The 18,506-nt window shown below is 41.9% G+C and overlaps 1 protein-coding gene across 1 annotated transcript in view; it reads right to left on the bottom strand.

Annotated features, from left to right (window-relative positions):
* Cenpe (centromere protein E) overlaps window positions 1-18,506 on the bottom strand; it is a 66,012-nt gene that overhangs the window by 15,742 nt on the left and 31,764 nt on the right. The window contains exons 26-40 of the mRNA XM_051165751.1: window positions 17,673-17,831; window positions 15,498-15,788; window positions 15,213-15,377; window positions 13,998-14,267; window positions 11,582-11,740; window positions 11,111-11,395; window positions 10,401-10,688; window positions 9,806-9,964; window positions 9,348-9,629; window positions 8,346-8,504; window positions 6,990-7,244; window positions 5,361-5,465; window positions 4,616-4,834; window positions 1,671-1,868; window positions 916-1,119 (exon numbers count right to left, since the gene is read on the bottom strand). Of these exons, the coding sequence (XP_051021708.1) occupies window positions 916-1,119; window positions 1,671-1,868; window positions 4,616-4,834; window positions 5,361-5,465; window positions 6,990-7,244; window positions 8,346-8,504; window positions 9,348-9,629; window positions 9,806-9,964; window positions 10,401-10,688; window positions 11,111-11,395; window positions 11,582-11,740; window positions 13,998-14,267; window positions 15,213-15,377; window positions 15,498-15,788; window positions 17,673-17,831 (3,198 nt within the window). The remainder of the gene's footprint in view (window positions 1-915; window positions 1,120-1,670; window positions 1,869-4,615; window positions 4,835-5,360; window positions 5,466-6,989; window positions 7,245-8,345; window positions 8,505-9,347; window positions 9,630-9,805; window positions 9,965-10,400; window positions 10,689-11,110; window positions 11,396-11,581; window positions 11,741-13,997; window positions 14,268-15,212; window positions 15,378-15,497; window positions 15,789-17,672; window positions 17,832-18,506) is intronic.

The following is an 18,506-nucleotide window of genomic DNA, read 5'->3' as shown; positions in this document are numbered from 1 at the left end:
ACCATGCATGTGTTTGGTGCCTTTGGGGACCAGAAGAGGCCATTATTAGGGCCCCTGGAACTAGAGTTACAGACAGCTGTGAGCCACATGTGGGTGCTGGGCATTGAACCCAGGTTTTCTGGAGAGTAGCTAACACTCTTAACAGCTACTGACTTTTGCTAATTAATCTATCAATCTTCTATTCCTGTGTAGAAGACAACAGTCAAAATCACTACTTCTTTTATACTGAAGGCTGGCTGACACTGCTGTGACGGGTGTATGTCAGAATACATTAAGAAGCTGACAGGCTCCTCAACACCAAGTGTGAGCTAGAAATCACTGTCAGCTGGGTCTTGGTAATTGGAGAGATTATCTGTAGGGGATGCAGCATATGAGAATTCTCTACACTGCTGGATTAATTTTTCCATAAATCTAACTGAAAAAAAAAATACTGACACATACATGCCAAAAACCAAAGTAACAGCTGGCACATTTGGAATGTCCAATTTAGGATCAGAGCACGTGCCAGGGAAGCCCCTGAGGTGGACGACGCACACAGGCCCCTGAGGCAGCCAGCCAGGACTGTTACTACAGCTGCTAGAACCCTCCAGCCCTCCCGGGTCTCAGCTTCCCTGAGGCCACTGGGGCAAAGGCTCCATCCTCACAAGCAGTGAGAGGAGAACAGGAGAACAGCAAGCAGGGGCGAAATCTCACAAACGGGAGCTCAGTATCACATGCCAACAGCCTGTTGCTTTCCCAAGGGCAAACCGGTTTAATTGTCTTGAAGAAGCATAATCCAATAAAAGAATAAATTTTATACAAGCAAAATTTTTATAGAGTACCTACATATAAATTACAGAAAATATACACCAGTCTAATCCCTTTAGGAATGAGTAGAAAAATAAAAGCATCTGAATGATGGGCAATTATACTCACAATTATTTTGCTGTTATAGCAGCTATTCACTTGGCACATGCTATTGTTTTCTTTTTGGATACCACTTTTAAGCTTCTCTATGTCAAAAGGAGTAGTCAACCATTTTCCCAAAAACTGAGTCATTTCTTTCCTATTACTTAGTAATTGCTGGAATTCAGTTTTTATGCTGAGGAAGTCATTTTCTGAAAAATCTTTGAGAATTTCCTGTGAGAAAAATAGGTATCAAATTGTATAAACATTAGGAATTTTTTTTTTATCCAAATAACATACAAATTATAAAAATATAAAGGGGAGAAATACCTACTCTACCCACTAGGGTATTAAAGTAAACAGGTCCTAATGTAAAACTCTGCTCCAATTTTTTGCCTAAGAGAAGGCTGGCAACGAACGTATCCTACATGTCAGAGGCATTTCACCTACAGGCTCTGCTCACTGCTTTCCTGTGTACACAGCACACCTCACATGCATGTTGGGAACTGCACGCCAGCTTTACATTGCTGGGCGAACAGGAAAGTCCCTGTGGAGGGTGACACAGGGAAAGAAATCTGATTTTCAATCATGGGTAAGAAGGCACTGGGATTTTATGGATTCTGACTGGCAGATGTTAAATTTATTTTCTTTCTTACAGGCAGACAGCATCCAAGCTGTCCCTGGTCAGCTATTAACTCTGCGAGTTACTAACGACTTCTTATGAATAGGAATGATTTTAAACACACACACACAGGTATCTATTGAAGAAAGGTAAGAAGGTATACCTCAATATGGAGGTCCAATTCCTGGCTCAGTTTGAGGTCCTGCATGTTTCTGGGTGGAATATCATAACCCTGTTGAAAGCTCTGCATTTTAATCTGTAGTTCCTTCTGCTTTTCCACTTCCTGAATGAGAGCCATTTCAAACTTAGTGATGAACTCATGTTGCTCCTCCTTTATCCTTGCAATGTGGCTTAGCACGTACTTGAGGAAAAAGACAAAGTGAAAAATGAGACACTGTATTGAGGAGATGATGAGGTTTCTTACCATTTACGCCATGACAACGAGGAAGGAAGCAGCCCCTCTCCCCACGCTTCTCTCCTCAGCAGCGTGGGAAAGCAGCCCTTCCAGACTGCTGCTTCCATGCCTGACTTCCTACTGGGTACATCTCAGGTTCAGTGTCTTTAAAATGTCACGTGGCCCTTTCTAAAAGCCCCTTTCCCCATGATCTCATTAATTTATAAATAACTACTTATGTGTGTTTTGCTTACATATATGTCTGTGGTCCCCATGTGTGTCCAGTGTCCAGGGAGGCCAGAAGAGGGCACTGGATCCCCTAGACCTGGAGCTTCAGATGCCTGGGAGTCAGAGCATCACACTGGGAATGGACTCTGAGTCCTCTGGAAGAGAGCATCCTGGGGCCTCGGCCACTGAGCCATCTCTCCAGCTCTATGATAGAATTTTTGGTTAAACTGCCAATCTCCTACCATCACACATTTGAGCAGTAAAAAACGTTATCCTATTTCACTTCTTATAAAGTTCGTGTCACGTGAGTTTAGGTGTCCACAGGCCCAGGAGAGCATGTTAGAAGCCTGGAGCTTTAGTTGCAGGTGGTGTGAGCTGCCTGCAGAGAACTGGGTTCTCTGTAAATGTTCTTAGCTGGCAAGCCACCTCTGCAGGCCCATTTTAAATCTTCAAAATATTCTAACAGTCTTGTCTGATTAACTGAAAATGTGACATGCTTCAAGATTTCCTTATCAAGCATATTTAGATGTCTGTCTTTAAGGGAATAAACTCTTAAGGCTATAATGTTCCCCAGATCTCATACATTTTAGGTCTGGTGGGATCTCTGGGGGGATTAGCAGAACCTGGGGGCAGGGTACCTGCTTCTTAATCCCTTGGCCACTCCTTAACTTTGTAATTTGACCCTTTTCTCTAAGCCACCAGTAAATTGTCCCAACTACGGCCATGAAGGAGTCCATTTTCACCAAAGTGAGGGATACATTCACTGCATATTCCAGCTGAGGTATGTGCCACTCCATCTTGTGTGTGTGTGTGTGTGTGTGTGTGTGTGTGTGTGTGTGTGTGTGTGTGTGTGTGTGTGTGTGTGTTTGTGTACAGGTGGAGGCTGATGTTGGGCCTCTTCCTCAGATGCTTCCCACACTATTTTTTGAAGCAGGATCTACCACTGTGCTCAGAGCTCACCAAGTCAGCCCTACCGGCTGGCTAGGCAGCCCCAGAACCTCCTGGCCATGTTTCCACAGCTCTGGGATCACAGGTGTGTGCCTCTCTGACATTAGCTTGTAACATGAGCACCGTGGACCCGAACTCAGGTCTGTACACTTGCACGGGAAGCAGGCCACTGACCACATCATTTCCAGGCCTCGGCCTCAGCCTGACCCTCTCCTGCAAGGGGTTTAGAACAGCAGCAGCCTTGTGCTTAGCTTGTCTACCCTGGATGCCAGGACTGGCTCCCCGACACGTTCTAGAGTTCTCCTCTTGCCCTGACACTCTTACTCTTCTAGATGCTTTCTGAGTGACATTACCAGTGTTGTGCTGTCTGTCACCTACATGCTTGACTTTCCTCCTGACAAACCCCGGGTTCAGCAATATGCCTTCTTGGCTCTTCTTGGTACAACATGAGAGCTACAACTTCAATGCACCTCAAACTAAACTGATCTCCTCTTCCTCATTCTTCCCCTGCTTTGTTACTCTCTCTTTTAAAAAGTCACTATTACAACCTGGCTAAGCACGTCTAGGGACTTTGTCCATACTTTTCTTTCTTTCCTCCGCCACCTACCTTTTGGACCTACTATTTTGAGTTGTTAGCATCTTGTTAAGTCTGTGTCCTTTCCACTCTACAGAACTTTCCCTGGGAGTACAGTCACACAGTATCTCACTGGGCCACTTCAGCGGTTTTTCCCTGTCAGTGTACACAACCCCTTCAAAGTCATCTTTGTTTGTTCTACAGTAGTTTCTTAAAATGGTAATAAATTTGGTTCCTGCAACTACGAAAATGAGCATCCACTGGCTCCACACCATCTACACAGTGAACTTCAAGCTTTACTGCTGAGCCTGGCTTCCACAGCGTCAGTCTACATCACACAGGTCTACTGCACAGCAATTTTCTTCCAACTGAAACATTCTTTCTAGGACAGAAGCGAGGCCCTCTCCAGGCTCACCAAGGAAAGAAACTTAACTGGGAAATTACAAGAGCCACAAGAAGTAGAAAGTAACTGCTGAGGGAGATGCTGCCTAGCCAAGTTGCTAAGGGGACATCTTAGACTGCTGAGCTGCCTCTGTGATGTGCAGGAGGCTCCAGGGGGCAGCCTTCCTGAGTCATCACCTCTTTTGGGGAGAGCTTTTGGAGGCTGTTGTAGATTCCCTACTGGAGTGAACAGACATGTGTTATGTATCCCCAGGAAATGTCTGTCACATAACAAACCTGTTCATACTCTGCGATTGCACTTACTGCCTTCACATGCCCGCCTTACCAGATCATGACATCTTTGGGATGTGACTCATGGGGACTCTGAGCACTCTCACATGGTGTCTAGGCCCATAGGAAGAGTCAGGTTTTGTTGACTGAATCCTATCTTCAGACTCATACAATCTTTAATTTGGTAGCTAACATAAATAGTATATATGTTAATTCCCAAAAGACTTAAAGACATTGAAATGTGTAACTGAACTTACATCAGTATCAAGCTAACATTGAAAAGCGTTGGTACCTTAAGTTTCTTCATGACTCTGTAGAATTCCATGGAACACCTCTGGTTTATAGTCAGAAGCTTTTCAATCTCTTTGGTCTGTGGGTGTGGAAGTGAGACCTTTGCTTTTACAGTGACTGACAGATCTTTTTGGGTTTTAGTTTCCTTCTCCAAGTCAAGAGAGAACCTATTCAGGCACTCATAATCATTATCCATTTCGGAGTATCTTTTCAGGAGCTCCTAAAGGAAATCAGAATTCACTCTAATGAAGGCTAGCCAGAGCTGTAACAAAACTTGGCATCTTAATACTTTCTCTAGTAGAAATAAGAAATTTAGACCTTTGTATTTAAAAAACAAAGGAAACTGATTTTTAGAATGTAGAAATAATACATAATATTGTGAAAATTAACCAGAGGCGAATACAATAAAGACAGCCAAGTCTTTTGAATAAATTTACTGTTCACCATAACACAAGAGTGAGTGAGTTGGATTATGTTTATAAAAGCAGTGGAACTTTGCAGACCAATCAGTGGCAATGACCCAGACTACTCCTCTGCCACCACGGAGTAGTCAGGCCACACATTTCTATGATCTAGTACTCTACCTCTCTGTCATCTCTGTCCACACCAGTAAAACTCATCTGTCAAGAGGGCTCTCTGCTTACACTCAACTTTCCACACACCATTCCCTCTAATTCCACCTTGGGCTGAACGAATGCCCTTGGAACAGCAGCAACAATGTTGTGCAGCTCCTGCAGGGCTCTTACTTTTATCCTGAGGCACTTTTCTCGCAGGTTTTCTGTTAGGTGTTGTTCTGTGCCACATAGTAACCCTTCTGCATGGTTTCTTATCTCTTCAGGGTTCTGATGGTCCTGGTACAAAGAAATACAGAGCAATAATCACATTCACATTGCCTGTCTAATTATACATACTTCCTTTTTCATTTCTTTCTTTCTTTTTAAAAGATTTATTATTTATTATGTGTACAGTGTTCTGCCTGTATGTGTGCCTGCATGTCAGAAGAGAGCACCAGATCTCATTAGAGATGGTCATGAGCCACCAAACTCAGGAACTTTGGGAGAGCACACCAGTGCTCTTAACCTGAGTCATCTCTCTAGCTCTTTCTTCCTTCCTTCTTTCTTTTCTTCTCTCCTCTTCCTCTTTTTCTTCTTCCTCCTCTTCTTCTTTCTCCCTCCCTCCTCTCTCTCTCTCTCCCCCCCCCCCCCCCCCCCGCCCAACACAGGGTTTCTCTGTGTAGCCCTGGCTGACCTGGCCTTACTTTGTAGACCAGGCTGGCCTCAAACGCACAGATATCTGCCTGCCTCTGCCTCCGAGTGCTGGGATTATAGGCGTGTGCCCCCACGCCTGGCCACATGCTTACATTTTACATCATGTAAAATTTAATAACGGAATTGAATATTTCATTGTAATATAACAACAGCATTAAAATATACAAACAAAATGGAGTAATATTACTGCCAAGTTACACAGTGAATGACTTCAGAGTCACTGAAGGAATACGTGAGAGCATACGATTTCTAGAGAAGAGTTTGCTCATCATTAAGTCGTAGGTTTCTAGTTTGTATTCTCCCACATGGTTTAGAATTATTGCCACCATCTAAACATACTAGAAAACTCAGGCCGTGTATATTCTTCCAGGACCTTGGGGTGGAAAGTTCCAAATGTATTCATATTCTTTCTGTGTCTGATTAAAACGCATGTCTCTCCCCACAGCCCCACTTTGATCATTACTTTAACTTGGCCACTGCAGTACCTAAAAGAATATCTGCTCGGTACAGATCTGTCAAACAGAGGAAGTCTGTTTGTAAATGCTGACAGACCACACACACACACCGGACTCCTGAGCATCTGTTCCTAGGAATAGAAGGCTTCTTACTTTAGCCTTCCTACATGACCATAACGGCAGCTGTAGATTTACTTCCTATATCTAGCTGTCTAAATTTTCTGCTTCTTTTTAGATGTTTTGAAGTAAACGTTTAAAGATTATCCTGAAATAAAGTCAAGAAAAACTCCACTTTGATTTTTACTTTGCTTTTTTCCTTCTAAGTTCAGTTGTAAGACCTGCTCATTTCTAGAAGTCTACTAGCAGAAGACAAGGAGACATGTGACCTTTTGCAAATGTAGTCTTTGAAATATCTTTTTTTCACTTAATGTTAGTTTCTTTTTGCTGTGTTTTATTTTCAGAAACTTAGAGGAAAATAATGTGTCTAGCAAATAATTTCTAAAAATGGAAAATAGGATTTTTTGAAAAACATGGTGGCTTTTGTGCTTCCTTTTTGTGTGAAAATTAAGGAATGCTCCATTCAGAGAGTTTCATCCATGGACCTTGCACCTCCAAGAGCAGTGTCTCTAGACTAGGAGGTGCACACACTCACCTTGGTCTCCCTGAGGGCTTCCCTGAGCTGGTCTCTCTCCGCCTTGAGCATCTCCTCGGCTCTCTTTAGATTATCTCTTTCTTTCATTACAGACTTCATTTCTTCAAGGTTTTCGTGAAGCTTCTGAGCCAGATTCAAATTCTCCATCTCGATGTTACTCAGAGTCAAGCCCTGCTGCCTGAGCTGCTGCTGTGCTTCACTCATGCCTCCTTTCAACTTGGCCAGTTGAAGCTCACTTGCCTTAAGTTCTCGAACCTGAAGATATGAACTCACGTCAACTTCTATTGTTGATATCTTAGACTTATTTTATTAGTGCTTCATTTTATGGTCTAAGGGTGTTTTGTCTACATGTATGTCTAGGCAGCACATGCATGCTGGGTGCCCATGGAAGTCAGGAGCAGGTGCCAGATCTCCTGGAACTGGAGGTAAAAGACAGTTGTGAGCTGCCACGCTGTGGGACTCAAACCTGGGTCCTTTGGGAAGGACTACTGAGCCATCTCTCCAGCGCACCATTATGTGCATGTAAGTGAGGTGGAGTTGGAGGGCCAGCTGTGCGCCACCTGACATGGATGCTGGACACTGACCTCAGGCCCTCTGCAAGACCAGTACCTCTCAGCTGCTGAGCTGTCTCCCCAGGCCGGGATATGGCCTATTTTAAAAGAAAGATAAAGACTAGTTTCGCTGGAAGTGGTCATGTGTGCCTTTAATCCCAGCATGCTGTGTGTGTGGGGGGGAGAAGATTCTAAACTGACAGTCATTTCCCCATGTGATCCTGTCATGTTTTGCTAAAAGCTCTCATTTGAAGTATAACACACACATAAAGTATACTAATCTTAATGCAGAGTTCAGTTACTCTCTCTTCTAGACAGGGGTTCTCTGTGTAGCTCTGACTGTTATTCTGTAGACAAAGCTGGTCTCAAACTCAGAGATCCACCTGCCTCTGCCTCCTAAATGCTGGGATTAAAGGCTTAGCCAGTTGTGACATATGCATACCTCTATACGACCATAACACAGACCACACTCGCTAGCATTTCGGCATCCTCTATATAGACATCTGCATACCCATAGTCCTCCAGGTAAATATTCTGACCTTTAACGTCCTGGATCAGTTTTGTTTCCTTTTGAACTTAAAGATGACAACGCAGTCATCCAATCACCTGCTGGTATTTAGGTTGTTTTCATTTTCCTGCTACATTGAGTAAAGCTGCTACGAATGTTCTTGTAGACTGTGTGGAAGAACGTTCTTTGTCTTTTTCAGTACACACCCAGGGAGTCACACCATTTCCCAGTGTGGCTGAACCTTTCTATCCCCAAAGGCTTTAAGGCGGGAACAAATGAGAGACAACTAATCAATACCTTTTCTTGTAACTTAATATTTGCATTTTCTAACTCCATTTTCATATTTGATACTTCATCTGTTTTCTTAGACACAGTCCCTCTGAGTCTGTCAATGGTTTCCTGGTGTTCCTTCAGATCCACGTGAGCAGTTCTTAGTTTCTCTTGCTTTTCCAGATCCTTTTAAAACAGGGACATATCTTAATATGAAGTAGTATTTTAAAAAATAAATGAATATTTTCTTAGTAAAAAATAATTATGTATTTACCTATTTTTTTAACCTCTTTTTTGTTGTGGAACTGGGGTCTGAACTCAGGACATTATACAAGCAAGCAGACGCTCTGCTACTGAGTCATAACATCAATCTGCTTTTACTTCTTTTAAAAAATGTACCTTAAGCTATTATTACTATTGTTGTTGTTGTTACTACCATGGGTGGGGGCATCCCATGATGTCAGTGGTTAAGCCTGTGGTGTCTATCTGCCTTCTTCCTTTACACAGGCCCGAGACCAAGCTCGGACTGTCAGGCCTGTGCACACAGCATGGGCCTGGTTTTTCCTCCTTAATGTCCTTTATTGTCTGAAACTCAGTCCTTTTCTTCCCATTTCATTTCCCCATGAGCCTACTTCAAGAAGCCAACATATTACTGAACTGTTTCCCTCTTAATGTTTTTCTGAGCTGCTGGACAGGGCTCTGAGATCAATGCTTTTTACAGACTTGCACTGCATTTTGGCATATTGCTCATATTTACCATTTTCTTCCTAAGATACATTTAGGTTGCTTCCTATTTTTATCACCAACTACTATAATCAAGCAATTTGTGTCTATGTTTACATGTGTGTATATATGTATACATTCATACGCATATGTACTTAACAACTAAATCAATATATATCTAGGATTAAAATTCCATAAAGAAATACAGAGTTCAAAAAGTTCAAGAATACCAAACTGCCTAAAAGACTATTATTCCTGTCCCCATGAAGGACTCGTTGACCTGTCAGGGTAGGGATGGAAACTTACCCTCGCTTCTGTTTGTTGAAGACTTGCCCTCAGCTGCTCTTGCTCTGCTCTGAGAGCTTCACACATACTTTTTAGGCCATCGTTCTCTTTAGTGACAAGTCTTACTTCTTCAAGATTTTCATACAGTTGTTGAGTCAATTTTAGCTTCTCTGTTTCTATGCTTTCCAGAGCTAAATTCTGGGCTTCCATTTGCTTCTTCAACTGCTCCATTTGATCCATCGTTCCCCTGAGATCAATTTTTACTTGACAAAGTTGATGCTCTTTTTCCTGGAGTTCTTGGCTCTTAAGATAATCATATAATAAGTTAGCGTACTGAATATATGGGCACCCTCCCACCCCCAACACCAGTCTTAAAATTGAACTGGCAAATCTGTGCCTTCAGAAAATGTACACATGTTCACAGCCTGATTCATTATACAGATCTCAGTCACCTCCCGATTACTCAGATTAAAAAATACCTGCGCTTCCAAGGCAGCATTTGTGTGCACTAAGTCCGCTTGAATACGTGATACTTTATCTGCATTATCAGACACAGTCTCTCTGAGCTTGCTGATAGTCTCTTGGTGCTCTTGCAGATTCAGATGAGCAATTCTTAGCTCCTCCTCTTTTTCCAGACCCTTAATAAGTAGGAGAAAGAAAAGACGATTGAGAAACACATTCAAACAGAAGGTATACAGAAGGAAGGAAGTACAGTCCTCTTGCTCTGTCTGAGGCCTCCCAATCTTCACTCTCTTGAGGCATTTTGGGATGTGACCACATATTCTCCATAAACCACTGTCAGCCTATCTTTCCCCAGGACAGGACACTGCCAATGCATTGTCAGTCTATTTTGTCATCTAGGTCCAGTGCTCCGGGATCCAAACAAACTGTTCTTTTGTTTACCAGTGGGCAGTGTGAACATCTACAAATATCTCTGCACAACTCTGAGGATGTGTACTATGTGAAAAGCTACACCTAAGCTCTGCAGGAGCAATTTTATACTTCCACCCACCCTGAAGCCCAGTGGTCTTTAGGACATTAATGTTGCACGATGCCAGAAAGACGGCAACTCACTCTAGTTGCTGTTTCTTCAAGGCTCTTCTGCAGTCGGTCTCTCTCAGCTGTGAGGCGCTTTTCTACGCCTCTGAGCTCATCTCTCTCCTCGGCTATAGAGCTCATTCCTTCCAGGGTTTCATGGAGTCTTTGAGTCAAGCTTACGTTCTGCATCTCCACCTTTTCCAGACGTGACCTCTGGGCCTCCAGCTGCTCGGTCAAGCGTTCCATCTCACATCTACTTTCTTGAGTCTCATTAATAGTCTTCATCACAAGACATTCATACTCTTTGTCCTGAAGTTCTTGGAGCTGAAAATAAAACAACTTAGAGCAAAGGTACACAGAAGTGGGTTTTGTTTGTTTGTTTTTTAAGAGAAAGGAAGATGTATTTCTAAAGCGAGGCAAAACTTTCACATTTTAGTGTGATGCATGCCACGCTGTCTTTGATAAGAGGTGTGGGTTAACTAGGCAGACATCTTTTCCACTTAACAAGGAAGGCCTGCTTTTTCTTGTAACTCAGCATTTGATGTTTCTAAATCCGTCTGAGTATGGCTGCTTGATCTGTCTTTCCTGAAACATTCCTTGAACTAGCAATTTCTATAAAGTCATTCAGATTAATATGAACAGCCTTTTAGTTCCTTTTTAATTATTACAGAAAAAAATATAATAGGCGACATCACAATCATCTTAGTCCTAGTTTATTTTCCCCAAATTTGCAGGTGCAGACTTACCTTAGCGCCGATTTCCTTAACCTTTTCTTTCTGTTGCTCACTCTCTACATGAAGCATTTCTTGTGTCCTTTTTAGTTCTTCTCTTTCCTTAATTAGAATTTTTATTTCCTCCTGACTTTCTTCAAGCTGTTTATTCAGCTGGAGCCTGTCGCTCTCTATAATCTGTAGTGCTGAGTCCTTGGCTAGGAGAAGCGCCTTGACTTGGTCTAGTTCACTCCTTTTCCCTTCAGCCTCACTAGTTTCTTTTACATTAAGTTGTTCCTGTTTCTCACAGAGTTCTTGAACCTTCAACCAATGATAAATAAATTATCAGCACAAATATACAGGCATTCACACACAGACACATATACTCTCTCTCTCTTATTTTAAAGAAAAGTACAAAATCGGTTCCAGGATAGGTATGCGAATAGTAGGCTTCACGTTAGCAATCTCCTAGTTTCCTCCCACTGCTGCCTCTTGTCATCAGCTTACCTTTCTCTCTAGTTCATCAGTGGCTGACTCCAGCTGTGCCCAAACACTTGACAGCTCAGTTTCCTTCTGGGAGAGGCTCATTATTAGTGAGTCAATTTTATTCTCTTTCTCCTTCAGGCAACATTGAGCAAGATTAAGTTCCTCTTCAGTTTCTAGGTGCTTTAGTATGAAGGAAAATTAGAAGACATTTATAGGAATATAACTATCTTAGTATAACTAACTTCTTTTCGAAAAGATTTAGTCATAAGGAAAATCTTTGCTTATAAAGTATATTGAGAAATACAGTGAGAGGTGTGACTTTGCTGAGATGCTGTGATGCTCATGCTCTGCCTGGAGAACCTGCTGCAGGCATAGCAACTTACTTGGTGGTAAGCAGCAGCTCTCTAATACCACCTGGTATGAACCTGAAACCTAAGCAACTCCTCAGGGTTAGCGGAGTCAGGGATCGTGGAAGAGAACCTGTAAACAGCTCTTTATGAAACCAGCACAACTCCTAGCTGCATCCCACTTATTTGCTCTTTTACCAATTTGAGCATTTCTCTTTCTTCTCTCAGTGATACGATGCTGACTCTGCCTTTCCGCTTCAGTTCTCCCACCTCACTCGCTACGTTAGTAGAGTCACTGTCCTGTCCTTCCACACTGAGGGGCTGTTTTTGTGTAGAGCTTTGTGTCTTAAGAGAATACCAAGACAATACATTTGATAACTAAAGATAATTGTAGAAGAAAAGAAATTAAGGCATTTTAAAAAATATAATGGAGATACGATTTAATGGCTCATTTATAGAGTAATCTTTCCACATTTTGCTATTCTACAGATAGCTACCATGTTTTAACTAAGGGCTCACTTTATTGTCAAACATCCCGTTAGACAAAGGCCTTCTGTCCCTTACTCATATGATTTCTGTCAGAATCATACTTTAGGGAGAAAGACAGATATTATGGCAATTCCCACCCAGCTGAGGAGCTAGGCTAGCCAGGCACTGACTCTAGACACACCTACTATCGTGGGTCACTAGGAAGGGCTTCTTGGAGAAAGAAAGCTGAGGGCTGAAGGATGAAAACACTAGTTACACAAAAGTGTATAGGTACTCCAGGTGGGGGGGGGGGGCTGATCAGAGCGTTAAACATTCCTAAGAAGTACACACAATCGTAGGAGAGCATCTCAGGAAGAAAGGGCTGCACAAGGCAAGACACCAACAGGGTCTATGGTCCGAGGGCTCATGGGTCATCAAGTAGATTCTAGTTTTTAAAGAGTTATAGTAACATAGTAAACAAACTCAAGAAGAAAACACTTTGTTCCAGAATGACAACAGCTTTAGGCACATTTAAGAATGAACGCAGCATGCCAGGCGTGGTGATGCTCTTGGCACTTGGGAGGCAGAGGCAGGTTGATCGCTGTGAGTTCAAGGCCAGCCTGGTCTATAAAGCAAGACCAGGAACGTAGCAGGGTTAGAGAGAAGTGGCTCACAGGTGAAGAGGACCTGTTGTTGAAAAGGGCCTGGGTTCCATTTCCAGCACCTGCAAGGAGGTTCACCACTTCCTTGGGCATCAGGCTCACATGTGGCAAACAGACGTTCAAGCAGGCAAAACACAGACACATAAAATAATAAAAATAAACCTAAAATAAAATGAGTGGAGGGAGTGACAATAACGGTGCTCCTGTATTGATAATGTAGATAGAAAAATGGGCGGGCTTTAATGCAGGTTACATGCATATATGAATGCGTGTACACATAAACGTGTACTCCACAGACACAGAGTGTAGTGAGACTACATTACAGAGGGAAGGGAAGACACAGTAAGAGCAGGGATGATTTCTAGGTCTCTTAACAGAAGCAGTGAAGAAGACAGTAATACCTTCTAAGAGAGAAGGGTTTGACAGTACAGGATCTCACTACCACTCTCAGGCTGGCCTTGATATAGTCCTGTCACAGCCACCCAAAGTCCTGAGATGACAGTTCCCAATTCCCAGACATGGCATAGGAGTGGCAGTGTGGGAAAGGTGTTTTCAAAGAAAGAAAGAAATCACTATTTCTGGTTTACCTTTTCTGTGATTAAAGCACTGATTCTTCTAAGTGAATTTTGAACACTCAAGAAAAAAGATGTTCTAACAATTTCAACTGTTTCTTCACATTCACTACCTTATTTTATTTATTCTGTTTCCAGTAACTCCATGAGTAGAAAACATTTGTACAAGATTAGTAGTAAGATTTTAAATGTGACACAAACAATGTATTTAAATGTGACACAACTTAAATCTGAAGAAACATCAGCTAAGTAGGAAGAAAGAAACTCATTCTGTCGGAGCCGAGTGGTGCGCATGACTGTTGTACCTGGGCCTGGGGCAGGGGAACTAGGAGTTCAAGCTGGGTACTTGAGACAGTTTCAACAAACCAAAAGTAAACAAAAAACTCACCTTAGCCCAGGTTTTTCTGGCATCTTCTCTCAGCTGGGCACATTCGACTTGAAGTGCTTCCTGTGCCATTTTCAGGTCATCTCTCTCTTTAGTGAGACAGCCGATCTCTTCCTGACTTTCCTGAAGTTTCTTGGCCAGAGCAAGCCTGTCTGTTTCTATGCTCTCTGGTGGTGCTGAATCCACTGGTCCTGAGTGTTCTCCCAGTGGCTCTGGTTCACTCGCCTTTTCTGGGCTCTCCCTGGCTTCTTTCCCACTAGGAGGCAGCTCTTGCTCTTGAAGCACTGGCATCTTGTGGTGTTCAAAAAGCACAAGGTTACTACCTAGAAATTACATTTTCTAAATGGAAATGGTCAGGAAATTTTTACCAGCAATGAAAGTGACCTTGGGCCTTCCCGTGTCCCCTGCTGTGCACTCCTTCGCTCTGAGGCTCTTGGATTCTATGTCATATCTACTCTGGTTTCAGCTTAGACCCAAAGTGAACCCAATCTACATATAACCACCACACTATGACCTCAGATACTTACAGGCTTATTTTCTAGACTGCTTCCAAATTATAAGCAAATAAAGTTGCCACAGGTAATTATGAACATTCCAGCATGTTCAGTCCCCATCTTTTGCTGAATCTAAATGCTACTTTCCAAGTTTTCTGTGCGCACACCAATTCCCCATTCACCTTGGTTGCTAGTGAAACCATGTAACTTTGTATTTCTATTAAATATCATATTTCTACAGGCATTACATTAAATCAAGGAATGATTTAAACATGTATATACACCAAGAAAAAAGAACTGTTTTCTTATACACTAGTTCAATGCTTGGCAGAAATGGGCCGGCCCAGTTATCCCAATGTCATCTTTTCCATAGCATTAATAATTACTTAATAGTGTTTTTACATTTAGTCACTCATTCATTGGCTATTTCTTTCTACTACAACCCAATATGGATTTTTTGTTTCTCTGTTCTCCCTGTTTTTCTTTTTTGAGACAGGTCTTACATAGCTCAGGCTAGCCTCCAACTTTCTGTGGAGTCCAGGCTGGTCTTGAACTCCTGATTGTCCTGCTCCCTCCCCCAAGTTCTCACATTACAGGTGTGCACCAGCCCAAACTGTGTCTGGCAAGGTAGACAGTTGGCAAATTCTTACCCAACAAATAAACCATAACTACTTATTTTTCTTTAAAGAAGAAAGAAAGAAAGAAGTGGCCGAGGACACAGGACATGATCTACCTTTTGTTGTAATTCGCTATCAGACTTTGCTGTGTCCTGAATGCTTGCTGTTGCAGCTTCTTTCTCAGAAATGTTTCTTCTTAGCTCTTTGATGATTTCTTGGTGTTCTTTTAGATGTGTGTGAGCCATGTTTAGTTCTTCTTTTGTTTGTAGGCCCTTGGTCAGAAAGTGAAACTTAGAATTTCATAGCATCCGCTCAATACTGCCTATTCAACTCTTTCCACTAGACTAGGTTACTGAAGAAACGGGTAAAGAAAAGACGGTGGTATTACTTACTGCGGCTTCGATTTCTCTTGCATACTCTTTAAGTTGTTGTCTCTCTATTTCAAATGACTTCTGCAATTCCTTTAGATCATTTCTTTCTTTGGTTATAGACTTCACCATCTCACAATTTTCATGAAGTTTCTGAGCCAACTCGAGTCTCTCTGTGTCCATGCGTTCCAATGCCAAGCCTTGGTTCTTAAATTCATTCTTTAAGTTCTCCATTTCGATCACCTTTGCCTGCATTGTACTCATATCTTCTTGGGTATTAAGAAGTTGCTGCTGTTTCTCTTGGAGCCTCTGGTTCTTAGGAGGTACAATTTTTTATAATTATCATGTTGCTGATATTTGGCCAAATTTGTATGTAGCACCATTAGCAGAGCCTACCTCAGTGGGAATGGACAAACAGCAGGAAAAGTAAAGTAGCCCTTACCCAGAATGCTTATGGTAGTTAAATAATTCAAGACTATCTGGAAACTCAGAATGTGAACTTTTTGGAAATAGGACTTTCAGAGGGATAATTAGGTTAAGTGGTGAGACTAGATTCTTTTGGATTACAATGGTCCCTCAAACCAAGGACAGAGAAGGACACAGAGAAATCTGGAAAAGCAAGTTATGAAAAAATAGCATCAGAGACAGGAGTGGTACAGTTCCAGGGCAGCTGGAAGACACTAGATACTAGTTAGAAGCAAAAAGAACTCTTTCCTAACCCATCAAAAGGAATACCGTGGACACTTCGACTTTTAAATTCTAAGGACCAAGAATGGTTGAGCTGGGCACAGTAGTGCATACCTTTAATCCCAGCACTCAGGGAGGCAGAGGCAAGGGCAAGGGGATCTCTGTGAGTTCGAGGCCAGCCTGGTCTACCAGGACACCCTTTCTCACAAGACCAAAAAAAAAAAAAAAAAAAAAAAAAAAAAAAGAATGGTGCCAGTGCCACATGTGGGGGTATATTCCTTTAATCCCAGTATTAGGGAGTCAGCTTGGCCTGCATAGTGAGTTCCAGAACAGCCAGAGGTACAGAGTAAGACCCTGTCTCAAAAGCAAACAAACAAGAAAGAACAGCAACCGGATGTATTTCCGTCGTGTGAGCCCCTGACTTATGGTAATTCTTATACTACTTTGGAAACTTATATAAGTTGATCAAAGAAGCAAGGTGAAATGAGAAAACTAGAAAGTCAAGAGGCTAGTTAAGTACACAAATACAGATTCCAAATAAGCATAATTCCCCATGATACAAATAAATAATATACATATATCATTTGTTTATTTAGAGACAGAATCTCACGCTGTAGCCCCGGCTGGCTTAGAATGCACTGTGAAGTTCAGGCTGGTATCAGATTTACAGTGATCACCCTGCTTCAGCCTCCAAACTGGGTCACCATGCCTAGCTTCCCATCATATTACCGTTTTTTTTTTTTTTGTTTTGTTTTTTGTTTTTTTTTAAATCTTTTACTTTTAACAGGAAGCTTAAGGAGCGGCCCAGATAAACTCAGAACACCAACTTTTACTGGCTGTTGATTTCATTGCTTGGAGGAGCATGAAAAAGACACAAAGTTTTACAATAAATTCAGTTATATGAGCTGTAAAAGGGGTCAGGTTTTTTTGTTTTTTTTTTTAATTTTTTTTAAAGACTACTACCCAGAACAGTGACACAAGCGACAGCATATCGCCCAGGGATGTGCTACTCTCATCCTAACCAGAAGAAATCTGTGAGTGTATTTTAGTCACTCACAGTTGCTTCTCAGTCTAGGTCACGCATCTTACAACAGCAGTTCTCTTGTACCATTGGGTCAGAAGCCTGTTAGGAGCCGAGATGGTGACGGGAGTGGTCTTCCACTTTAGATAGACTCTACCACAGCCCCACTCGGAAACGCCTCTTGCTTGTTGACTAACATAGCTCAAGTACTCAGGAGAGGGCCTCATCCATGACAGCACTCAGTAAGTACTGGATGGACATTATAGGATTAATGTAGACCATATACGGCTGCCTGCCTCTCACCTAAAGACGCTCTACTTATATAATCTTTGCAAGGAATGCTAATTAAGAATCTAATACAAATTGAAACTTCAAACTCCCAGCATTGACACATCTCCATTTTGGAGACGCTTAAGACTAGAGGAATCAGACTTTATTAGCAAAATGTGCCATAAGAACAAACAGTCAAGAAGATAGCGTAGGAAGTTCACCTTTTCCTTCAATTCCTCTTCTACTTCCGCCAGTCTCTCATGCGCCCTGGACAGCTCTTCACTCTTCTCCGTGGCCCGGTCTTTTTCCTGTGTAGCTAGTTCATGCTGCCTTTTAAGTTCAGCTCTAAGAATTCTCAACTCTTCCTGGTTTTCAACACTCTAGTGTTAAAGGAAAAAAGTTCTAGGCTAGAATTTATAATATTAGCTTACATTTACGAACCCAGGAATACTCAGAAATTACTTTTGACTCAGAATGAAGAAATAAAAGTGAAACTGTGTAGAGAAAAAGACAACTGTAAAGAGATCAGTCCACTTTCAGTGGCCAGACACTAAAGTCGCATTTTTTTCTTATGCTTTTAGGACTGAGTGCAAGCACTCATGGATGACCAGTCAACTCAAAATGGCTCCTCCTCTCCTGGCAGGATGTGGGCTAATTCACTATTAGCACCACACAGTCACATGCTTGTATATGAAGGCCACCAAAACATAATGAGTCAGAGAAGGAATACGCTTTGTGTCTGATGGCAATTTTCATTCAATTTGTTGATAAACTAGGCTCTTCTAAATATAGAAAATTAAAATAGCATAGGTTCTAATGGGTCCACAGTGAATTTCCTAAATTATAAATTACAACCCATATAGATTATAGAGCCTTGCAGCAGATACAAGAACTGAGGCAGGTATGGGAATACTGGCAAACATGAATGATTTAAAGCAAAATTAGAAGCTACAATAGTAAAAGAAAACCACTTAGGAACTGATGAAATGAAAAATGTATATTACCTACCAGTTATAATGCAACACTAAGAGAATGAACCATTAAGGATATTCAAT

Source organism: Acomys russatus, chromosome 23 (assembly GCF_903995435.1).
Source record: "Acomys russatus chromosome 23, mAcoRus1.1, whole genome shotgun sequence".
Classification (NCBI taxonomy): Eukaryota; Metazoa; Chordata; class Mammalia; order Rodentia; family Muridae; genus Acomys; species Acomys russatus.
The sequence above is the reverse complement of the archived record's forward strand: the minus strand, read 5'-3'. Positions and strand labels throughout refer to the sequence as shown.